This window comes from Odocoileus virginianus, chromosome 26 (genome assembly GCF_023699985.2).
Source record: "Odocoileus virginianus isolate 20LAN1187 ecotype Illinois chromosome 26, Ovbor_1.2, whole genome shotgun sequence".
NCBI lineage: Eukaryota > Metazoa > Chordata > Mammalia > Artiodactyla > Cervidae > Odocoileus > Odocoileus virginianus.
In genome coordinates this window covers 41,882,083-41,907,365 of record NC_069699.1, presented here as the reverse complement: position 1 = coordinate 41,907,365, position 25,283 = coordinate 41,882,083, and the positions used below count along the sequence as shown (strand labels likewise).

The 25,283-nt window shown below is 42.8% G+C and overlaps 1 protein-coding gene across 13 annotated transcripts in view; it reads right to left on the bottom strand.

Annotated features, from left to right (window-relative positions):
- Nucleotides 1-25,283, bottom strand: part of ERC2 (ELKS/RAB6-interacting/CAST family member 2) — a 971,398-nt gene that overhangs the window by 169,672 nt on the left and 776,443 nt on the right. For 2 of the 13 annotated variants that reach the window (XR_011483729.1, XM_070455895.1), the window contains exon 20: nt 14,063-14,128. The exons of the other annotated variants lie outside the window; for them this stretch is intronic. Coding sequence is in view for 1 of the 2 variants with exons in the window: in XM_070455895.1 (XP_070311996.1) it covers nt 14,102-14,128 (27 nt within the window). In the remaining variant the exon portion in view is untranslated. The remainder of the gene's footprint in view (nt 1-14,062; nt 14,129-25,283) is intronic. 13 annotated transcript variants of the gene reach the window in all.

Here is a 25,283-nt window from a genome sequence, read left to right as displayed (position 1 = left end):
TAGGGTAGAAGATGAAGTGGAGTTTCATGTGGACAAAGCAAATGTTTGATAATGGCTGTTTTCCATCTCTGAACAAATTCTGCTTGTCATCATGACTTGGATTCATGGCTATGAAGCTTATGGGATTCTGCTGGGGTCGGTTAACTTATCACAACTCAATGTTTCAATGAGGTTGTGTCACTTTGCTATCTTCCCTTTAGTTACTATGTGTTATCTCTCTCTGCCTCCAGCCCTGGTCTTCAGGTCACATCCAATAGCCTTCTGGGCCAGACAACTGAATTGCCCATGCTAATCCATTTTGATGCAGGATCAACTACAATTTAAATCACACAAATGAAGTTGTTCAGTGCTAAAGGGCAGAGCCCTTGAGTTCTTATAATCTCACACTGAGAGATAATTAAAAATATACCTTACTTGGGTAAAAGGATTCAAGGAGATCAGGGACCTTATTTGTATAGTTTCTATTGAATTGCACATAGTAGGTACTAGATAAATATTTGCTAAACCAACTGTTAAACAGGTGAGCATTAGTTAAGTCCTACACAATGTGGTCTGTGGCATTTTTTCCCAGTGTCTTTCATTCCTTTTCAAATAATCTGAATAATTTGTAGGCAGGAGCATAAGAAGTTAGTTTTTAATCTCATCAACAAAGAACCTACGAAACAGGAGACATTCTTTTGGCCTTCATTGTTGGCATTACAGACGTAATTACATTTTTCACCCTAAAATTTCCCAACGGGATTAAGAGTCACACACAAAGTCTCCTTAGCTCTCTGCTCAAAAGTCTGCACAAGGAGATCTGCCCACTTTTCACAGGATTTCAGAAAGATGCCAGCTATTGGCAAGCACAAAACGTGAAACACAAAGGACTCATAATCTCCTGGAACAGACCCTTCTTGCACAATTCCTTTGGAGCCTCTCTAAGAATACACCAGGGTTGCAAGCATGTACTTGCTTTCTGCAGACAAGGAAGATGCAATACTGCCTTTCTTGACAAGTTGTATCCAATATTTCCTTTATCTACTCTGGATCAGCCAAGATTAGAGAGTACAAACATCTAGGGGAAAAGGTAGCCTTAGCATTTTCTTTACAATTTCACTTGCTTTTTGACCTCTGAGTTTCCCCTGACTGTACATTATGGTGATATTTCTTGTAATGACTGGAAAGTTTTAAGTTTTTTTGTGCACCAAATTCCAATTGGATATTGACTATGCTAGTTTATTGGAATTATATATTAAGAACTTTTAAATCTGCAAGCATACATGTTTTTCTTGCTGAGATCACTTGCTTGACCCTAAGAAAGTTATGCCTAACTTATTTCAGACAAAGAGTACAAGCATGAAGACCCCTAGGGAGAGTGGTTCAGCATGTTCCTTTGGTTATATGTGTGGATGACAACTGGTTTCAATGGTCAGACTGGATCTCAGTGCCCAACCTGATTCAGGAGACATTCATTAAGAAAGCTTTTAGGTCTTTATACACATAGAAGATACTTGACAGATAATTATAGAAATACTGATGCTGCAATTTGTAAGTAGTGACCAAAGAAGATGTTTTCAGAGGAGGTGACAGTGGGGAAAAAGTAAAGACAACAAGGGCTAGTATTTATTGAGTGCTTACTATACACTAGCACTGGGCTAGCATTTTACATCATTATCTCACTTGATCTTCCTAAGAACTCAGCAACACCATTTTGCCCATTTTCTAGATGAAGACACCAAGGCTCAGAGCAATTAAATAATGTGTCCGAGGTCACACAGCTATTTTAAAGGACAAACCTGGAATACAGAGCTCTCACTTCCATCTCATGGGCTCCTACATGCAGGCTGGACATTTTAGTCATGAAAAAGGAAAGAATAAGGGGAGAAAGATGAGGTGAAATAAAGTATGAGGAGAAGGAAAGAGAGAAGAGATCAACAGAGGAAAGTCTTGAAGTGGAGAGGAGGAAAATGACGAAGTCCTGTTTGGCTCTCATCATGGTACTCAGAAAAACAGGCAAATGTTCCTTTCACTCTGGAGGGAGGCTGAAGGCTACAGTGGAGATCTGAAAGGGACACCCTGGGGAACGCAATGTGCGTCAAGACAATCAGGAGCCCTAGTGAGCATCTCTCAAGTAAGACACACCCAGGTTCTCATCCTAGCTCTGACATTCCTGCTCTGTGTGGCTTTGGACAGGAGGTTGCCCCACTCTGCACCTAAGTTTCCTCATCCAGAAAACAGGCTAACAGTAGTACCTACCATGTAGGGAGAGGTGAGGACTGAACAGGACAACCAGTGTGAAAGCACTTAGGATGGCGGGTGGCAAAGTATGGCCCACTGAGTCACAGGGAGCTTGCCACTGGTTTCTGTATGGCCTGCAAGCTAAAACTGCCATTTACCTTTTTATACAGTTGGGAGAATATCAAAAGAAAGACACTCTGTGTTATATAAAAATTATATTAAATTTAAACTCTACTGTCCATAAATATAGTTTCTATTGGAATATGACCACACCCATTCCTTGTCTTGGTATCTGTCATGGCTTCTGCACTAAATAGCAATTGAGGAGCTGCCACTGAGATGCTATGCAGGGGTCTCACGGCTCTGCACTGCTGCTCAGCCCACTACAAACAGCAATGAGAACATGACAAGCTTTCTGAGTGACATGTGAAGCATCTATCTGTGTGAGTAGACATCTTCATAGATGAAATACATAAAACACCATTATAGAGCATTGTTTACAAATGAACATCTGCAATGGATTCTGATGACAGGCAACACTAATGCTGAATACCAATTAAGTGAAATGTAATTTCCCTCCAAGGAACCTGATTCTTCTCATTAGTAGACAGGTATTACCAAAATTACACTCATTATATTTTGAATTTCATTAATGAAAAATTTGTGACAATTTGCCTACTTTCTTGTAACATAAATACTTACATAATATTCTTGATTTTGCCTTTTGGCTCACAAAATCTAAAATATTTACTATCTGGCCATTACAGAAAACGTCTGCTCAGCCTGGACTGAGGAAGAGTAGCCAGTGTATGGTAAACAGCACAGGAGAAGAACTGCTGGCTCTCATGTCTGCTCACATCATAGCCCTGCACCATTTGTATCATGAAGGCAACTGGCTAAAGGCCCCACATTCTCCTTTATAGGTCTTATTCAACACTGGGTATATACACCCATCAAGTTTCAAATACTGGATAAGCCATAGCTGTCCAACCATAGTAAGGAAAATACAAGCTTAATGGCAGGGCTGGGCTACATACCTTCTTCTCAGGCCCATGCATTTGTCCTTTTTGGGACCAGATTCTGCCAGCTAATCATTAATGATCTCAAACAATGGTGGTAGCTCCACCTGCCAGGGCAAATAGCCCATCCTGAACCCAAAGAGATGGCATGTTGCAGCAAAGCTCTCCCCAAATATATCACTCCAATATGATTTCCCCAAATATATTTAATTCTAGATGAGAATCTGGGAAGGAAAAGGTTCATGAGCAATATGCATGCAAACCCTCTCTTTCTCTCAAAATATGACAACTGTCCTGAGGACACTAGAGTATCAAAGGCTCTGAGAAGGCCTGCAGTGAAGAATCCTACTTGATTTTGCTTAATCCAGTTTTACCCAAACTTATTTAAACATAGAATGATTTTATTATATTTTAAAAAATAGCATTTCCTTAATATCAAATTCCATCAGTGCTGTGATGAACATCCTTAGCGAATTACTGTTACAGGGGAAGAAGCAACTGAACAAGAGTCAATTTTCTTACTTTGTAAAAGGGGCATGCTGCTACCTGCCAGCCACCCTCATAGAGCTGATAGGGACCAGATGAAAATCAGAGATAGACGTGGTATATTTTCTCTAAACTGGTGAGGGAGCTGTGTGAGTGAGACAGAAGTGAGAGAAGTGGAATGCCAGCCCTCAGGACTTTGAGGATGTTGCTGATGCTGAATGGACTAGCATCGTGCGGTCGGGCTGAAAGCCTCCTTCCAGCTTCCTCTGCCCTCAGTGTTTCTTGGGAAGACAGTGACCATCCTGAGGGTGATGGGGAGAGCCCATCCTTCCCCGTTTCAGCACTGCCCCACCCAAGGTGAGAAGCATGCTAAAGGCAGACATAAAACTTCTGGAAGGCTTCCACAGGTGCGAGTCTCGAGCCTTAAACTTTTCACAAAGTATGGAAAAAGCTTCACAGTCTGGCCTCTGAAAACATGTCAGTGCCTTCATAATTTAAAAAACTGTATAATAACATGAAGAAAGTTTATCTGGTGTATCTCAGCTTGCACCCTCACATGCAGTCCCTGCCTTACCTGACGTATTGGATTTTGCCGAGTCCCAAGCCTATTGTATAAGGAGGGACAAAGATTGCTCTTTGGTTCCAAACACTTCCTCATTCTTCCTCTCTCATCTCCACATTCTATGGGAGGGAAGGACAGAGCTTTTCTGCTGACAATTGTACTGAACAACCTCTGAGGCCAAATTGAGTTTCTGATCAGCTGGTGGAGATGCTACCAGGTGGGCAAACCATTGCTCTCTCAGAAGAAAACAGCTGTTCTTTCATCTCCTGTCACCACCTTCAGAAAGAGGAGCACAGGTTTCCCTTAACATAGTTTCATTGTGCTCCCAAGCTAAGTGCCATGGTGCCAGGAGATAAAATAAAAAATAAATAAAACCATAAAAGTAACCAATCAGAGCAGTGAAAAGCCCTCCAAGCAGAACGTAACCATAACTCAATGTCACAGAACAATGGAGAGACTCCCTATTTAATCACAGGGTTTTCTGTTTTGGAGTTTTTTGGTAGAGGGATTTGTACAGAGATGTCTTTCAAACAATGCTGTCATACTAGAGATCAAGGTGCACTGAAAGAAGAATGGATGCTGGGGGCTAAGCAGGGCAGATAATTCCACCACACGCTGACTCATGGTGGCCACAGGCATCCAGGCTTCTGGGCTGACATCTGAGTGCAGAACAAAGAAGCCTCATTCCATTTCCAAGCACCACTACACTGGGAAGGTAACTCCCACCCCGCCTCACCCCAGCCAGTAGAGGCTCTCCCCAATGCCTGATGCAGAGCAGGACTCAAAATGATAAACAGAGCTCAACCGTCAATGTGGAAAATCACTCCTGTGGCTATGAACAATAACAACAACTGTAACAGCCGTCGCTACCTTTAAAGGTTTAAACCGGCACTTAAGAGTAGTGGTGGAGCCAGGGTTTGGACTGGGTCTCTGGGACTCTAGAGCCCAGGTGCTACCAACTAATTAGCATCAGAGACTATGCAAAGTACAATTTGCACCCCCCCCAACCAATTATACATTTATATGACTATATCTGATAGGCAATATGTGCTTAAACATGGTATTAATACTTCCTTTGAATGAGGACTTTAAGAACTTTTCCCTCTTGATTCCTCATTAAACTTTCTCTTTTCTGCAATGAATATAAAAGCAATAAATGGGGCAAATACAGCAGTGGTTGCAAGGAGCTCAGGGTTTTCCAGAGAAAGTGATCTTTGTAGTTTTTCAGAGCCTCATCCTATGTTTTCCTCTGAAGGAGGGAGGTAAAATATATATCAGATGGGTCTTTGGCCACATATGGATACCTGCCTTTTTATTCTCAGTCTAACAGGTTTCATGGAGGAGTGATCTTTCCTCAAAAAGATGATGACAAACTTTCTATACCCTTCCAGGAGCTCTGGTTCCAGTGCTCTGCACACACACACAGTGACAGAGGCACTATGGAAATGCTTGGGGACAGGCAGAACCCTCAGTTGCCTGTGCCCTGTGACCACTGACTCAGACGGAACATAAGGAGCCACACTTATTAGGACACGCAGTAGGGTTGCAAGTCAGGCTGATCTTCAGCCTGTGGAAGGTGCCCCAGAGCTGAAAGAAACAGCAGGCTTCCTCTTTACGCAGATTCAGCATCTTGGTGATTCTGTTACCATGGGAACAGGTCTGTGACAGGGAAGGCAAGTGTGGCCTAGTGTTCATGAGGACAGGATCTGCATGGGAGAGACGGGGGCAGCTTAGACCAGGGCCTGGCAGGAGAGAAATTCTGGGTTACTATATGCTGTTGTTCTTGGCATTTGCATTATATTTACAGGAAAATAAAGCTAGAGGGAATGCATGCTACCATGCCAATGTCTGTGATAGAACATGTTCATGGGGAAGTGATCATGTGGCCACCCAGGCACCATGGAACCACTGTATCTGTTATATGAGATCACCTGAGAGCCCAGCGGGCCAGCACCCTTCCTTCAGGGCTCACGTGCCTCTGAGAAGGCACGAAGATGGAGTTAAGGCCCACTTGGGTGTGGTCGATGGCCTCTAGTCAACTGATGCTGCAAATGGCAGAAAGAAAATAGCCATTCTGGTTAACACATCCAGTGGTGACCATAAATATATACTCTTGTTTTGGATGTTACCTGGCTTTTCCATTTTATTAAGAGCTGTGGAGATGATTAGAAAGAGATGGGACCAGGGTTCCCCTCCCTGAATCACTAAGAAAATTCTTGTCTAGCTTATGAGCACTGCCCAACAATTGGGCAGCTCCCCAAAGTGCTGCCTCTGCTTGGTTTACAAGTCTAGGAATGAGACTTATGGGTGGTCTTCTGGAAGAGAGGGTGTAACATTTTTGGTGTCCCCAGTGTAAGACAGTTTTTGGGCAAAATTGTCACAAATGGTGATGTGTGTCTCTCTAGCACCTGCTAACTTCCAGATATTGCTCAATGCCATTGGCTGTTCTCTTCCTGTCCTCACCCATGGCTGGATTTCCCAATGTCCACTCAGCTTATTATTTTGCTTTTAGTGTTCAGTTTCCATACCCCTCCCACCCACTGATATCTGTGTCTCAGATTAATTTTTGCCAGATGTGAGTATCTGGACTTCTCCAAGATTTGTCACTTTCCCTTCATGATCCTAACCTTCTTTGGGCCATTTGTGTGATTTGTATGACCTCCCTAGTGTTTCCAACACATCCCAAATCAGCGTCATCTGCAACTTTCCTCCACATGCTCTTTTTTCTCCTTTACAGATCATTAACAAAAAGGTTAAACAAGACCAGACCAGCACCATACTCCAGAGCAAATGACAAAGGGGTGGGAGAGGCTGAAGAGCTCCCAGTGCACCAGCCCTGGCATAGGAAAGATGTAAAGTAATGTGGCAATACTCCACTAGACGCCTCCTGCCTCGGGTCCACAGTCATTTATCACCACCATTTGTTTATGATTTCTCAGCCAGATTTTAGGTCCTAAGAGTGTGGTCCTATCCAAGCCAACAGGCAGTGCTCTGCCAGGTAACCCTTACAAGCTCCAGAAAAATCCACAAGAACCTATTTACTGCACTCAATTCCACTTAAAATCTTCTACCCCTGCCCACAAGTCTATCAAAACTTGAGAGCAGAAAAGGGTGAACTGCTCCTTTTCTCTCTTTCAATTCATCAGCTCACAACTGTTCACCAAATATTTGTTGGCTTTTCATGTTATACACTTGACTTTTCTTTGAGCTGAAAGAAATGTTCTGCTAGAGACGTGGATTAATCCAGTCTCCCGCAATGAGATCTTCCTTTGTTAGACCTAGATGTCATTAAGATCAAAAGTAACTAAAGAGGGTGCATTTTTTTTTTTTAGGGTAAAAATGCTTTAAGATCATCTAGAAAATATGTTGCTGGCTTGTATAGCTTTGGTCATAAAAACAGATTTCCCCTTTTGATTTTCCTTCCTTCCATCTTTTCTCTTATAACCCACCCCCACCAAGTTCACCCAATCCACAGTATCAACCTCTTTCTTCAGCCGGCATATGGAGTCCACTCCTCTGGACACCAGAGGAACAATAACAATGATATTCTTGTGAGGACTGGCCTCACCACGCACCAGCCACAGCCAGGCATCTCCTTTACCTCAACTCATCCATGGCCCTGAAAGGTGTGCACAGCCTTCTCCGTATGAGGAAATGTCAGAGCAGAGGGGGGAAGAACACTTGCCCCGGGTTACCTAGCCAAATAGTGCTGGAGCCAGGATCCAAACCCAGTCTGGTCTGAACCCAGAGAGCATGCTGTGAGCCACACTGTCACCCAGTTTCTCTTGGGTCACTGGCCCCTTGGGGTACGTGCTGAGGATCAAGACACTCTCTGTCCTTGGAGGATGCACATACACCACACATCCCCACATCTGAAGTCTATTAACCATGTCCAGGGGTTGGCAGACCCTTGGAGGTTCATGAACATCAGCTTAAGGACCTAGGTGCTACTCTAAATTCCTCCAAGGTAGGAATTCTACTTTCTTCACTGCCTCAACTCCAGTGCTGAGATGAAGAAATCGTTTTAGAATGAATTACTGACTGAAAGGACTTGGGGTAGGACATTCAAGCTGTGGCTTTGAAGAACAGCCTTACAAGCTTGAATATAAGATATCTTCCAGACGAGCAGAGAAGCCAAAAAAGAAGGTAATTGGGGAAGAAGGAAAGGAGAAATGAAAGCATCTAACTTTGCCCAGGAATTAATTCTGCCATTGAAAGTAGGCAAAGCCCTTGTCTACAGTGGCTCTGAAACAGATAGTAGCTACTTCTGTTTGCTTCTCATCTTAGCTCCTAAAAACTGATTACTGACAGCTTCTTCGCAAATCTCATGAGGTATGCCTTAACTGACAGAATCCCTCAAGAAAAACTGCAAGAACCATCCTTTTCTATCTTATACAACCTCAGGAGCTTGGTTTTTCTGTAGACCACTGTGCCCACCTGTCTCCCTATTCTATGACTGATTTTTCTTTGCAGTCTTTGATATTCAATTTTCTCCTTTTCCTTGAGAGTCAGAAGAGACACACACTCCAGAAGTTGGACCCCAGTTATACTTTAAACTTGACAGCCTGTCCATTACTGCAATGAGAGGCCGAAGATTTCTCTGCTGAAATACAGGCAAACAGAAAATAGGGGATCAAAAGTCGGCCTCTCCTTGGCCAGTCCGACTGGACACCTGGGGAAAACCCTCCAACAGTGGTGGTGTGCCCCAGCTTTGACACTCAAGGTAGAAATCTGGAGGTATAACCACTTTTTCTTTTAACTCTTCATCAAAATCCTGTGATTTCACATGCTAGTCTCATCTCCAACTTATCCACATGTCTGAATATCCCCCACCGCTCCCCTGGGTCAGCACCATTTGTCTTAGTCGCTCAGTCACATCCGACTCTTTGTGACTCCATGCAATATATCCCGCCAGGCTCCTCTGTCCATGGCATTTTCTAGGCAAGAATACTGGAGTGGGTTGCTATTCCCTTCACAGATGATGGAACAGCCCTACTTCTGCTCTTCCTGCCATGATATGCCACCCTCCACACAGCAGCCTGGGTTGTTCTACAACATGAAGTGAATTACGTCATGCCCCTGTTTAAGATCCTCTAATTTTCTTTTTCTTTTCTATTTTTTTACTTTCCTTAGGCTTAAAACCCAAACTCCCTACTTTAGCCTAAAAGGCCCTACATGATCTGGTCCCTTCCCACTTCTTCATCTTCATCTTACTGTCTTATTTTTTAACCAGAGTCATGGTTTTAAGCTCCTTCAGCCCATAAAGTTCTTTCCTACGTTTGGCCTTTGCTCAAATAGGTTCTTCTTATTAGTCTTAGTATCTTCCCAATTTCCATCAAAGCAATGATCAAAGTGTGTGTTTTCCATTCATATGTTTAAATTGTTATGGAGAGTTTCCCTAAACCATATTTTAAGACCAACAATGTAGCAACCATGTCTATCATATGCACCGCTGTTTTCTCAGCACCTAGCCAAGATTTTAACCATTTGATGAAAGAACAGATGAACAGATGAAAAATAATTGAATGATTGGATAAATGAATGAAGGAAGGAAAAGTCTTAGGAATTGATGGCACAAGAAGATGAATCTATCAGATCCTCAGCCGTAAAGAGATGGGTTGAATTAAAAACACTAGTTGGTATCCTTGCCCAGATGATACAAAAGGAAACCTCCACTTTGCAGAGAAACTAAGACTTCAGTTGAGGAGGTTGAGCACAGGACAGGCAGAATGAGCACAGGCTTTGTGCCCAGACCTTTTCTGCTAAGAGAAGGCACAGAACATATTAACAAGCTTTCCAGGCACAATAAAATATCTCCTTCCTCATTCTTCCTGACAGGCGGCATGCCAGGGAGTTCTACCAGCTTTCAAGCGCCGCTTCTATGTGTGAAAACTCCCTTCCTCAAGTCTGCGTGCTCTGCAATTCATAAGCACACTTACTGAAACACTGTCCATGTGCTGGTGGCATAGAGCTACAATGCTTCGTTTTGACAGGATTCATCTACTAGCATCGTGGGCCCGTGCCAAAACTTGTTAATGCCCACATCTGTATTTTTACGAATCAGGTCCTAAACATTTGCATATGTTTTCAATCTAAAAAGACTTATTCTTTTCTAGTGGTTTAAGAAATAAAAATGATTTTGTACTCTTATGTCTGCTCAATTACAAGAGTTCACAGTAAAAGCTGAAACATTCAAATGTCAAGGCAGATGTGGCCCTAGATCTTGCAAGGGATCCCACTGTCTCACCTCATTGAATATTCACAAACCAAAGAGCCTCCTGGGGGTGCAAGGAAGGCACCTCCATTCAATGGAAATGAAGGCTTATTTTTTGACCCAGATCACTGCCACATCAAGTGGATTTTCCTGAAGGAAAGTAATGGAGAAATTAAGCAGCCACTTTTCCTGCATTTTTCAAAGCAAGATAGAAAATGCAGAAGGGCCCCAAGAGCACATTTTCACAATCAAATTGGGGGGGTGGCACAAGGGGGCCATGGTTGAATACACATTTTGGTAATGCTGGAAATGTGATCCCATCGGGTTTCTGAAGAAAACCAGAAAAATAAGGCAGGCGGAAGGTAAACTCCAGCCGTAAGAAAACAGGAGCAGGGACGAGCCAACAGGGAAGGGGACTGGAGAGGAGCTGGAGGCAGCGCATAGGATGCGCAGCGGGTCTAACCAGCCCGGACTACATAGCTTGGGGGGCCCGGAGCAAAACAAAGTGTGGCGCGCCTCATTCAGAAATTATGAACAGCTTCAAGATAGCGACAGCAGAGCGTGAAACCAAGCCCAGGGTTCTGCGGCCCACGCAGGTCACATGCTGAGAACGCTGGGCTAGGCTGTGAGGTTTATGGGGGAAACGGCTAGCTCTGGGGGCTGTCAAAACTCTTCAGAAAAGCAAACTTTCCCCAGTTCACTTTGCTCTCAGAAAACACCACCCTTGAATGATCACAGTGAGACAAATGAATCATGCCTAGGCTAGTATCTAGAAGTGCCAAAAAAGGGAGGAGCTGTCAGGGTTGTTATGCTAATTCCAATTTGTTGTAGCTTTTGGAGCGACTTTTCTTAAATTATGATTCATTTCAGCACCGAAACACCAGATTCAAGTCAAAGGCTTATGATGCTATTATAAGCATATTACTGATGCCTAGTAAAATAACTTCTTGTAATGTTTCTTTTATAAGGGCCATAAATCAAAATATTCAAAACAGTTAATTTTTAATGTGCCACTATTATCCATCTTTAGTTATAAATTTAATATCTCCTTAGGCCCCACAGATTGTAATGCGACTCAAAACATGCAACGGCTGTTCAGAAATAGAAGGTTCTCCCAGTATCTCATTATTTAAATCCTTAAGATATGGTTTTAAAGGCCCAAGGATATCTGAGCAAACTTGTTTAAAGGAGTCATAAAGAAAGATAAGTAGTTTTCCTCAGAAGCCTATAAAATTTATTACAGCATATTAAAGCAGGATTATATATTGACTAATTTTCAGAAGGCATTTGTTTTCTGGGATACATGGTGTTTGGGGAAATTTCATAAAGGAATAAGGAGGATGGGGATTTAATACCATTATCTCTGCTTCCCTTGAGCAAAGCAAGGCTGTCTATGTGCCTTGGCACCAGTTTCATCCTGAGAATGACATGGTTTCTAAGTCAGGGGATGGTGGAAGGCAGGGGGCTGGGGTGTCAAAAACCTTGTGAAAGAGCAATAAGAGTCTTTATTTTCCAGGAGGAGGGGCTTTCCTGGTGGCTCAGATGGTAAAGAATCCTCCTGCAATGTGGGGGTCCTGGGTTCGACCTCTGAGTTGGGAAGATGCCCTGGAGGAGGGCATGACAACCTGCCCTTGGACCCCCGTGGACAGAAGAGTGTGGCCGGCTACAGTCCATGGGGTCGCAAAGAGTTGGACGTGACTGAATGACTAAGAACAGCACACATCCAGGAGGAGACACAAATGCAGCCCACTCCTGACACTATAACACGATGGCAGAAGCAGGTCCACAAAAGAGCCCCAAGAAGGATTTACACTTCTCTAGGCAACCCCAAACTCACAGAACCCTCCCTTGCCTACTTGTTACATGCATGCTGTGGGCAGGTTTCACATGTTCACTCTTTAACATTATAAAATATTTACTTCTCACTTCGAGCTGTTTTAGGTCAATTTGCATTTTTACCAGCTATTTGTATGAGTAAGGGCCATGTTTCTCTTAAACTCTTCCCTAGATAGGGAGTCACTCAGACAAATTTTAGCATTTCTCTGGTTTCCCTACCTCCCTATATCAACAAGCTTCCCTTTGGAACCACTTTGCATCTGGAAGAGTTAATTCTGTGCTGTTTTCCTCTTTACCAAGGAAAGGGAGAAGGGGGGGAAAGGGGAGATGGCCTACTGTGACCAGGAAGCAGGTTCTATTGGCAGTCAACGGATCCAGGAAGCATTACATCTGTACTATGTGGAAAGATGCTGTAAATGAAAGTCAAACCTCTGTGTGTTCCCTGAAGGACCAGAGAGAGCAGTGTGACTCACTGATGGGACCTTCGACGAGTTCAACAGAGCACTGAAAAACATCAGTGAAAATTGTCACCCACGGGCGAAATGCACCAGTTACTGTTTTCAAATTTATCTGAAGAACCACTGCTTACGTAATATGAGTGTAAGACTTGCGGAAGGGCACACCTGTTTACTTATCCCAAAGAACCGCCTCTCCAATCACAGGCCTGGGACATTTCACATTTGTCCCAGAAAAAGAACCACATGGTGAGTACTTTTGACTATGGCACACAATCTACCACATTTCTTGTTCTGAATATATATATATATATGCTCATATACAATGTCACCAACTTCAACAGAATAGTCTGTGTCACCATAGGTAGATATATTCAGCTCCAGAGCATTCGTGACTTGGTGTTAAACAGTCTGCAGTATCCTGGAGAGGTGTGATTCCCAAAAGCAAAAGTTGACAGAGTTCAATGTTCCATTTTATATTAACAACATAGAGCATTACATGCACCACTATTCAACTATAATGCATATAGCCAAGAAATAAACAGTAGGTTTGCAATAGATAAAAATCAACCTTTAAAAGAGCAAAATCCTCTGAAAAAACACAATGCATGAAAATATGCAAAAGTCTATAGACAGGCAATTGTCAAAAAGCAACAGATATAATACCACTCATGAGTCTGTCAATATTAACATTTCCATCCTAGTTCATTTAAAGAGATACAGTTACCCATTCACCATTTCTATGCCTTGCTCCTTGTGTTTTCTTCAGAACTGCCATAGAAGAGAGTACAATTCATTAAATGGGCTTCTTACACATGATAGTTTCAGCTCCAGGAAGATAAATAGCTTTGTTTTCCTTATTCCTTACCGAACATCTGACACAACCAGAAGGACATGGGAGTTAGACCACACTTGCATATCTGGTAAGAGCAAGCAGTTGGCTGAAAACCGTGACTGGAGAACTGTAATAATTTCTGAGCCCACAATCATGCCTTTAAAAGTGTGGATAAATCCTAATGAGGGCAGAGTTTACATCTTAAACAATACAGCAACATTTGAATGGTGCTCAACCTAGCCCCAACAAGGCAGAACATACTGTGGGTGCAGGGAGGCGGGTATGAAGGAGGGAGCTCTTGGGGGTGGTCACGGCACACAGAAGCAGACACAGGGCACAGTCACAAACAGCAGCGAGCACCACTAAGCACACACACAATACAGCACTAGAATACAATTTTTAAAAGAAAAATGATATAAAAGATGGTTTTCTCACCCCTCAAAACAAAACTGGAACTTTGGTTTACAGGCCCGGCTATGCCCATATGCCCTCCTCGTCATCCTGCGGCCGGCCCGGGGTAAGAAGGTGCGCGGAGAGGAGGGGAGCACCGGAATGAAAGAAGAGAAGGTTAGTTACACTGGGATGCACTGCAAAGGCACACTGATCTTCACTTCGTGTTTTAATCTTAAAGAGCGAGGAAAAAAAATCCATAGTAACTTAAGTTCCACATCACTGACTTGTCAAATACATAACTGAGTTTTGTATCTATGGCAACCCCCACACAAAAACATTCCACCCACCAGGCTCTGACTCTGTGTCAAGATTGGATTAGAAGATTAAAATTAGTCTACATTAGCAGATGATTATTTTTTTGGAAAGCATGCAATCTGAATTGCATATGCCTAAAGAGTAGATTAAACCTTTTAAGTAAGCAGAAAAGTAATTAGAGTAACTAAATACCCTTAATTTCTCTTAAGCTTGAAGTATCAATAAAGGCTGAAGAAAAATTAAAAAAAAAAAACAAACCCCCACCAACTTGGGTGGAATGAACTTCTGTAGCATGCGATAATTCACATTGGTTATTTCACAAAGGCTCAAACATGCTGTGATCTTCTGGATTTGTCAGGTTCTATTTTACTCTCAGCATAAAAGAGGATGTGCCCGCCATGGAATGATTATACATTTGCATGGAATGATTATACATTTGCAATCAAATAAGTTTCAAAGCAAAGAGAGTAAACTCTCAATTCAGTAAAATGCTTGTAGAAAGGAAGTTTTGTTTAACTTAAAATTGTGCTCAACTGTGGATAAATGGAAACTTATTTGGTCTGAATTCTTGTTGAAAACATTTCCAGAATGGTTCGGGCCATTTTCCTCACTTAGTGAAGAAGTGGATGGGCATGGCAATTGAATCTATGCAGACAGAAGTATATCCGCCATCACAAGGTCATGTTTTGAACAAGAATTCTCACTGCTCACTGCAAGGATAGAAACAAAGTGTAGAAAACTGAGTGGTTCATATCCTGGTCTCACACGTAATTTGGGAGCTGTGTCTATTAACAAATCCCTGACAAAACCAGGTTTTCCCATGATTGGCTTCTGTGTTTTGAAAACCAGGAAGAGGAAAAACAATAACTTGAACCATTTTCTCACAATATGTATCCATATTGCTTAAGTTGTTGTAGTATCAGGTTAAATTATATGAAAATGCCCACTGTTGGCCATTTTGGGTCTAGAAAAACAGCAACTTCATACAGTTTGACTCAATCTTGCCAACAAGGCTAAGGTGATTTTATCTGCTTAAGAATTTGGATCTATGGTCTTTGAAATGAGTTTTCATATGATTTCTTTTGTATTTTTGTGAATTTTATTTTGTATTTAAAAATATTATTCTGACAAAGGGAGTTCACCAGAGTGCAGCCCAAAGAATTAGCAATGTCCCAATCAAGTGATTTGAGTCAATCAAGTGATTTGCACACAGTCTAAATTGGACAACTCAGTATGAATTTGCACTGACAGTTTGGCTAGTAATATTCTGGCCCCAAATAAGTTCAGCTGATCATCTTACCTGGGTCTCCTCCTCATGTAAAATTTACCTGTGTCTATTTACCACTACACAGTCTAGTAATTGCTCCTGGCAATGAACCTCCCTTTTCCCTACCTAATTTGAGAAATATGGATTTTTACATTCATTCAATTTTCTTTCAGTTCCTGGAGAAAAGAAAAGTTTATGCTCTTTTTTATGCTAATAAAGAAGGAAAGTATAGCAGGGGCCCCTCAAGCATTCACAAATGGGTCTGAAAGGGTCTAGCAATTTCTTGCAGTTCAATGCAGAATAGTGTGGGTATGTGTGTAAGTATATTTCTCTGGATGGAGATCCTAGCTTTCATTAGAAGGTTCCTGACTCCCAAAGTCACTGCTGCAGGAAAACTCAGAGAGATGCTATGATTTGCCAAAGTCACACACAAAAAACAGGCTCTTTTCCTCAAAATGCAGCCTACAGTCCCTGCTGACTGCTTCTGAATGGCTGTAAAATCATTCCCTTTGCCAAGCAGTTTATTGCATTTTGCATTTAAAACCAACAGCATGTAGACATTCAGTTTCCTTCAAATCCAAAGATGTTTTAAATTTTGAAAAAGAAGAAGGAAGGAGGAAAGAAAGCCACTGCCACCAAAATCTATAACTATTTTCCTAACAGCAAAGTGTGGTCTAATGCAAATTACTTTTAGCAAATTAAATATATTAAAAAGTGGTAATTAATTATGATTGAAGCAGACAGGAGTTGTAGCTCGAAAATACACACTGCCAATATCACTACTGTGCCTCGTCCACCATAGGAATAAAAAGGAGCTCCCAGATGTCGAGGGTTATTAAAAGCCAGATGTTGAGATCGACGTCTTGTATGCTGGTGAATAAAGTAAAGAAATATGACAGTCCAATATAAACTTTGCTAACGTTTAACATGGCAGAAATGTGGATAAATTCCTTCAGTGTGCTCAGAATATTATGCATATCTTTCAAGTTCCTAGTTTCTGAAGTTTAAAGTAGTTAAAAGAAAATAGAAAGGGAAGAGGTGGCCATTTCTGGTCTCTCTAATCTTCAAAGCTTAAACATGAATTGACCCTAATCACCAAGTGATCTGGGTCAGAGTGAGTGTCCGCTTGGGGAATAAAAAAACAAAAATGCAGGAGCTAATCAGAGACGGAGCCCCAAGTATTTCCAAACGTTCGCAGCTGTCTGACTCCTGCACCGCCTGCATCTTTGTATGCAAATATTAATTTGTTCAGCAACCTTACTGCCCAGAAATGTAAATCTGGGGACCAAAAAAATAAAAACCAGATAAATGTCACTTGATCCCTAACTTCATGCCATGTTATTTAGAAATTCTTGAAGTTTTAAACTGCATCTATCAGGCCTGGGAGAGTCAGTGTCCTTCCCTTGTTTCTCTGTTTTCAGATCAAATTTGCAGCGGGCTTTCAGGAGGCTGCCTGGTGTTTGCTCCCTTGTGTGTCCCTGTGAGTGATTGCTATGCCAGGAGTTGCCAAAATATCTGGATGAGAAAAAAGCCTCTAGTCCATCTGTCATCCGTCTGCTTTTGTCCACAGCATCTGGGGATGGAACATCCAAGGTGGGCTGAAGCCCAGAGCACAGTGACCACAAAGCCCATTTTAAAGAGGGGGGAGGCTTAACTATCAAATAAACTCAGGATGTATCTATTGCTCCAGAGATGATATGAAGACTTGACGGAAATCCTGCAGTTCCAGATGCTGGGCTCTAATGGGGTTCTCTAAATACTGAGATAAAACAAAATCCCTCACCAGATGGGCTGCTCAAGGGGCTATGTTGATGACAAGATCTAAGAGCAAAGTGACTGAGTCATCACTGACAAGATGGGAGACTTGTTGTGGGGACATTTATTAGCCCAGCCATGGAGGTCTGGGAAGGAACTCTGTGATATGACCTGATAAACAGACCAGTGTAAACCTTTAATTGGTCTCTATTTTGAGGTATTTGGTATAGCCAGCAGGCAAGCCTCAGCCCATCACAGGGCTAGTTTTTTGTGTTTAAAAAAAAAAAACAACCCTGCAATTTTCTCTCAGTTGATAGCTGGCTTTTTTCTTGAAATCGAAGGACTAGGTTCTTAATGAGGACCTTACTGTCACACTCATCCTAACTGAAGATGAGAATGAAATTACGGAAGCATCACTTTTAAATCAGCCTACTGCCTCTTGGCTAGAACTCAGCCACTTGTCTCTGCCAGGAAGTTCAACATGGCCTCCTGGTGGGACAAGCAGGGTGACCATCCTGGTTACTGACAGGGTGTGGCGTGGGCAGTCACCAGATCCACCCCAACTCCTCCTAGAAGTTCATGGCTCCTCTGATACTTTCTGCAAACTTCAAGCACCAGCATTCTGCAAACTTTGGCCACACAGGTCACAGAAGCAAGACCACAGTGTGGGGTATATGATGTGCCCTGTGCCCGGGTTTGAGCAAAGCAGCATCAGCATTTCCAAACTTCAGGCTCGGCCAGATCTGGGGAAATAGAGTGCATACAAAGGAAAGCAAGGGGTGCGAGCCTGGAGATGAGGGCATTAAGCCTTATCAGGGCACCTACATGTTTCCTTCTGGGTCAAGTCCAAACCTTTCCTCTGGAAACCTCACATCCGTGTCTGTCACCTCTCCTGCCTCCTAGAGTGCATAGCCCATAAGTTGATGTCTCTGTTTATGTGATGAGGTCAGGAATGGCTGCAAACTCTTAGATAATCTGATTTGTCACAGCCTGCGGTACCCATTTGCAGACAAGTTCTCCCAAAGAATAGCTAAGTCCTTACTAGATTCAGATACATGTTCTGTGCTCTGTTTATAAATGCTAATTAATTTCTGACCTGGGCTAGAAATGAGCCAGCAGAAATTAGCACCAGCTCCAGGTTAGAGAGAATGGGACGGCTTGCAGTGTTTCTTCACTAAGAATCACTAGGATGCCGGGCTGGGGAGGGTCTTTGTGCAGACAGGGGAAGGCAGGCTCAGGGACAAAGATGAAGTAGGTTGCCGAAGTACACCTGGCCAGGAGCTGTGGAGCGGGGGTCAAATTCCAGTCCGTCTGACCACAAAAATTCACCCTCCTGACATGTGAACTTTGAAGCCACAGAAAGAAGCCCTCATTTTGGCCCCGGAAACACCTGAGGGTCCTGTTCAGCTCAGCTCTGAAGTCCTTAGGACTCTGCGTTGCCCCTTTCCAAGCTGTTGAAGGTCCTGGTTGGGACTGGATGGTACTTAGGTGGGGTTTCTCTGGCTCTTGGAAGAAAGACAACCTCACATGCATACAGCATATGTCCCTTATACAGCTTATCCTCAGCACCCCGCCAAGTTTCAAGGTCCCTGAGGGAAAAGGCAGCACCCCATACCCCTCACACTGTCACAGCACATGTGGGGATTTCACATGCATTTTTCAAACCTCTAAGGACTGGCCCCTGATTTTCTGAATGACTTGACTCCTCTAAGAGAGAAGGCAGCCTGGATTTCAGAGTTCCTTAGGGGCTGCCAAGACTGAGTTTACTTGTTTCTCCCCAGAATGGTTCTGTCCCCCTTCTCATGGCACTAGCTGCACTTCTGATTTATTCTTCTAACCTGACTTGGTGAAAGCTGAACAGCCCTGGCTAACGGGAAACATGATGGGCGATGTCCATGTTTTAAAAGCTACACGGGGTTGCTTCTCAAGAGAGAGGCAGAGACTGCAAGCAAGCCTGTGCAGCCTCATTGGTTCTCAGCAAGTCTACCACACCGGGACCCCTGAGGCAGGGGGCCATCTAAATCCTCTCGCAGCATCTTTAGGCACTTTCTCATTTTTTTCCAACTATCATTATAGGGTGACATGAAAACTAGCTTTCTATCTCCTTTGAGCAAAAGTTAATTCTGAGAAACCAATCTTTAGTGCATGGTGCCAGCTCTCTCAGCTGAAAGATACAAGATACCCAGAAGAAGATAGAAATGCTGGAAGGTTGTACACTGGCCAAGAATATATTTTCGGAGCCCAAAGTCAACATCTGCTAAAAGCTGAGCCACTGCCAGATAGCCATAAAAAAGGGGTGGGGTGGAGACAGGCTTTATTTTCACTCCCTCATCCATCAGTCATTAACGCTTGGTTTTGTTAAACAGAGTGAAAATTGTGTTTTTTAACACGATTCTGACCCTGCTGTTTCCTGGCTAGTGGGCAATCAAATCTCCTAGCCCCTCAACTCTTCACGTCCTCAAGTGCCTCAAAAAGAAAAAAGAATCAGAAGGCCCTGATACTTCACGGGATTGCTGTGTGAATTAAACTGGAGAACGTAAATTAACCTGACTTGTAGACCTTAAAAATATATACAAATATAACTGCGCTGAAGAATTGATGCTTTTGAACTGTGGTGTTGGAGAAGACTCTTGAGAGTCCCTTGGATGGCAAGGAGATAAAACAGTCAATCCTAAAGAAAATCTACCCTGAATATTAGTTGGAAGGACTGATGCTGAAGCTCCAATACTTTGGCCACCTGACGTGAAAAATTGAGTCATTGGAAAAGACCCTGATGCTGGGAAAGACTGAAAGCAGGAGGAGAGGGGATGACAGAGGATGAGATGGCTGGATGGCATGACCGACTTCTTGGATGTGAATTCGAGCAAGCTCCAGAATTTGGTGATGGACAGTGAAGCCTGGAGTGCTGCAGTCCATGGCGTAACAAAGACTTGGACACGACTGAGCAACTTAACTGAACTATTTCACTAGAGCTTTTGTTAAAGTTCTAGTTCAATATGTTTAATACAAACTGAACACTTGTTAAGGCTGTAAAAAAAATGTATACAAATATAACTGGGCACACGGCTCTTGTTGGTGGCATTTCATAGGTTGTCACTATTACAACAAATTATTTGATATTGTGCTAAGACCAAAGGCAAAAGGATGTATATAAAAAAGGATCAGACAGTGTGTTAAACCATCCTTAGTTATTTTAACATATCTGGGCTGTTCAAAGCTATGGTTTACACCTGTCATTAAAATACAGATGCTGAAACAGTTTTTCAAATGCTATTGTTCCACAAATACAGTGGTTTGTGGAATCTGGCTAGTGGACAACCAAATCCCCTAGCCCCTCGACCCTATGCGTGCACGTATGTTTAAAGAATGTTTTCAATTCTCTTTCCTGTGGCTCCTTATCTCCTGAGTGCTGCAAGTGCCTGGGGCATGGAAGTCCGACAGGACCCTTATTACATCAGTTCAAGAAGAAAAAGAAAGGCAATGGTGTTTAGCAAGAGAAAATGGATTTCCCTGCTTCCAGACCTTTCAAAGTTGGCCACCCCCTTTCAATGGGGGAGCTAAAGAGCTGCCTCTTAGACAAATGTGACAGGATTAAAGCAGCAAGTTGAAAAGGAATCAACCCTTCTGCGATGCCAAGATGAGTTACATCTACAAGCTGGGGAGGGTAGACTGTTTCTGAAAACCCCTGTTGACTCAAAGGATGCTGCAACAAATCTCTTAATGAAACCCTAATACTGCACACAAGGTTTAAAACTAAGAGGAATCAGTGAAAGGGGAGAAAAACAACTTTATCCAAAATAGAGTAAGACTGAAATCTTCAACAGGCTCAAATCGCCTTTAAGGAAAAATCCTTTTCTAAGAGGAGGATCCTGATGCATTAAGCAGCTCTGTCTTTTTCCCCAGACATGAAGACCCTACCTGGCAGGGTTTATCAAATCGCGCCCTTGCGTGCTTACATGTAAGGAGTTAACATCACACCCAGATTAAAAAGCTTTGGCAATAACTTGCTCATCTGCACAGCCAGCTTTCCAAAGGGCTGTGTCACCCCGCCTCCCTTCCTCTCCTGTGACTGAAATGGTTGGGTGAGCACATAACAGCTAGTAGAGGAAGGAGCAGTTAAATACCTCCCACAGCAGTGCAGACATTTGTCCTCATTTCTTTCCTACCAGTGGCCTCACAGAGAGCCATGACAGGGTCATTCCAGAGCTTCTGCTCTTAAAAGCAAACAAATAAACTACCACCTTTATTTCCCAATGGTGAGAAATCACATATTCCTTCTGGCTTGTGCTGTAGTAGCTTTGGGGATTTGGGGTATTCTTTGAGGGATTAAAAAAAATGACATCTAGCTATCCTTCTACTTCATTTACTTGCAAAAAAAAATCTGTTGAGTTTTGAACACAGCATCTTCCAATCCACTTGCGATAAAAGAAGCATCTGAAAAGGGGCAAGTAAGCACAAGAAAAAAAAATTGTAACAATGTGTGGTGAAGGATGTTAACTAAACTTATTCTGGTAATCATTTCATAATATATCCATATACCAAACCATATGTTGTATATCCAAAATTAATACAATGGTAAAGGTCAATTATATTTTGACTTGTGAAAATTAACTGTTTACAAAAGAAAAGGGGCAAGTGGATCATAAGATATAGTTCAAAATGCATTTCAGGATTTCTCTGACTCCGATGTGGAGAGGACTGGCCCAAGAGCAGGAACAGTTGAAATCTTTGGACCCTTCTCCCATTCAGTAAACATCAGCCCAATGAGACATTTCTTCATGGGTTTTGAATTTGAAGGCTTCATCCCTACTTGAAGCCAAAACCCAAAGCCTCCTTCCAAGAAGCGGGCCATGAAATTAGATTTGCAATGCAAAGAACCTCTATCGACTCTTGTTTAGTCAAGCTTCAGACATACTAACTTGGATGGGAAACTGATATTAAAAGCCTACGACATGTAACTTTTCTTATTAGGTTACCACCATGGGGAACAAATTTCTTTATGGTTGTCCTGAAACTATACTTTAGCAAATTCTGATATGTGGGAGTTAATTTTTCTTCTATGTAGGAAACATGAAAATGTATTTACATACACACGCACATATATGTATATATAATGAACATTCAAACACACACACAGGGGAAGTTAGGGAGAGAAATTTCTAGTTAAACATGATCTTGAGAAATTCTTCCATATGTGGAAAAGTCCTCAGTTCGTCTGACATATAGCTATACATACATATATACACACAGGACACTATGTATACATTTATCCCACATTCATTTAACCTCAAAACATAAAATAAATTCTTTTTTTTTCCCTCCCTAAGCAAAAGCTAGGAATAACAACTCTATACACAGAATCCATCTTCTGGGGGCAATAGAGCAAGTTAAACCCCTCGTCTGTTTGTTAGAATTCAAAGGGCTGCACTTTGGCTAATCTGTTGGTGAAAGTGCAAGGAAAGCAGGGCATCAATCACAGAAGCCCGTCCGGCATTTCACAGAGAGGGCGAGTGGGGAATCCAGAGGCCTGGAGTCGGGTCTCTGAGAAGTAACAGGGCCCGGGGAGGGGCTGCTGTGACTGCTTCCTTCTCTGGGTGGACAGCGAGACTCTACGAAGCCCTGTTACCCAATCATAAAACCCAAGCCCGTGGGAGGTGGAAGAAGAGGAGAAAAGCAGTAGGATGGGGATGGTTACAAGACAGATCCGGGACCAATAAACTCATGCGGCTTGGAAATGTTGTTACCTTTCTCCAGCCACATCTCAGTAAGGACCTGCTGGCTGGAATATCCCCTCCTATGGGAATGCTCTTCAGGACACAGGACTAATTCAATCTGGAAGCTCAGGTGTGTGCAGTACGGACAGAGGTGGGAGGGTGAGAGCGCAAGAAGCTTGTTTTCGTTTTTGGATCTAACTCTACCTATGGCTCGTTTGCCTGTAAGAAGAGGGTAGAGGGGACATGTTTCGAGACCAGAAATGTCAAAACCAAGGTAGCGAGTGCTGCAGCCTCTCTGAAGCAGAGCATAGGTGCAGTCGGCATGGGTGGGATCACTGGGATAATTTTGTTGTATCTTAAAATATAATCTGTATATTGACCCCATGACCACTAATTTGAAAAGAAAGCCAAGTCTATGTCTGGGTTCTCTAGTGAACAAGGTTTTTGGCAGCTTATGGGAAAATAACATGTGTCTCAAGCATAATCAATGGGAATTTTCAACAGAAAATTGAAGTGGACATTCAGTCCTCTGAAATGTGTCCAGTGGTACAAACTCATGTTTCAGCTGAGAGCCAACACATGCTGGGACCACAGAGCAAACAGGAGCCGCAGAGAAGGGACCCAAAGCCACCATTTACATCTACAGGTAGATTCTGGAAATTGCCAAGTGGAATCAGTAACATTTAGGATTAGGGCGATCAATTTTCTAGGAATAGATTAGGAGAGTGGACACCCTGAAGTGGAGATTGTACAACAGCTAACCCAGCTTCTGCCACAGCGAGGTCACTATCTGAAAGCCCTCCAAGAGCCCTGGCTGGTCCGATGGCAGCCTCGAGCCAAGGAAAGCACCCTCTACTCTGCTCTGGGGGCCTGACTGGTCCCGGGCCTTGTGTGTACACAGGCTCACGGGTGAGCGAGCAAAGGAATGTGGATCCTGGTGATCCACTGCCCAGGGCCCACTGTAACCCAGAGCGATTTCCCTCCCTCTCTGCGCCAGGCTCTCTACTCCTTGAGAGCCTCACCTCTGGTGCCTCAAGGGCGGTGGGAGAGCTGTAAGAAGCCACGTTTTCACTGGCACAGTGATAGCAGGTATGGAGGAAAGTAAAGGGCAGGGGCGATGGGGGAAAATGAACTGAATATCACAAACAGAAGAATGGAAATAATGTTGATGAAAGCTGGAGCAAACGGAAAGAGAACCAATGGGATGAGATTCTAATTCAAATTTGAAAACTAAACCAAAATGAGATAAAATTTACTACAACTGGACAGGAAACTGAAAATACACATTTGCATTTATAGGAAGTTGATACTATAATTAAACCATATTTAATACACATGGTTGCATAAATAGATCCATACTGACATCCAAGGAGGTTTGCCCTGGGTACAGCATTCAGAGATACAGACCCTTCTCTGGGGCCTGTTGATTTGCAGATATGTGATTCTGAATAGATATCATCCTCTCTGAGTGCCAGTGTCCTTATCTATGTAATGGGGATAGTCCCATCTGCCCTTCTTATTTCCCAAAGATGCTACAGGAAGAACTCATTCAACAGATATTTATCAAGTGCCTACTATGAGTCACAGGTACAACTATGCTTTGGAATATGTAACAGAGAGTATGAATATGACATAAATTCAATCAAAAATTCCCATAATAAATTTATTAAGTGTTATGCCTCCATGCTCCCGGACTCTGTAGCCATCCTTTACAAGTAAGATTTCTATAAGCAAAATGTGAAATTTAAACTCTAATTGGGATCTGAAAGTCTTCAAGGTAGTCAAAATTCCTTGACCTTTCCAGCTCCTGTGAGTGAGTGGGTATTTATATTCAAAGAAAGAGCCAGAGAGAGGAGAGACAAGTTCTGGGCTTTGAAAGTGACCACATATTCTGGGGTGCCAATACAAAAAAAAATGTTTAGGTTTTTGTCAGTTAGGTCCCCACAAATTAGAATCAGAGTGCCAGATGCTTTAACAACTGGAGGTGCATTTTGCACCAAAAAGAAGTAAGAGCCAGATCTTTAAAGACCCAACATCCAACCCAAGCACAGTAGTGGGAGTTCCAGAAGCCAAAGGGCAACCTGGACGAGTATGGTGTCTTGAGTCACCTGAAGTGTGGTGCTCACTCTGATGCCATGCTTTTCTTATCCATGGGGTTGGTCCATACCTGGGAGCCACTGGAAGGAGATTAATAAACTATGACTATAAAAGT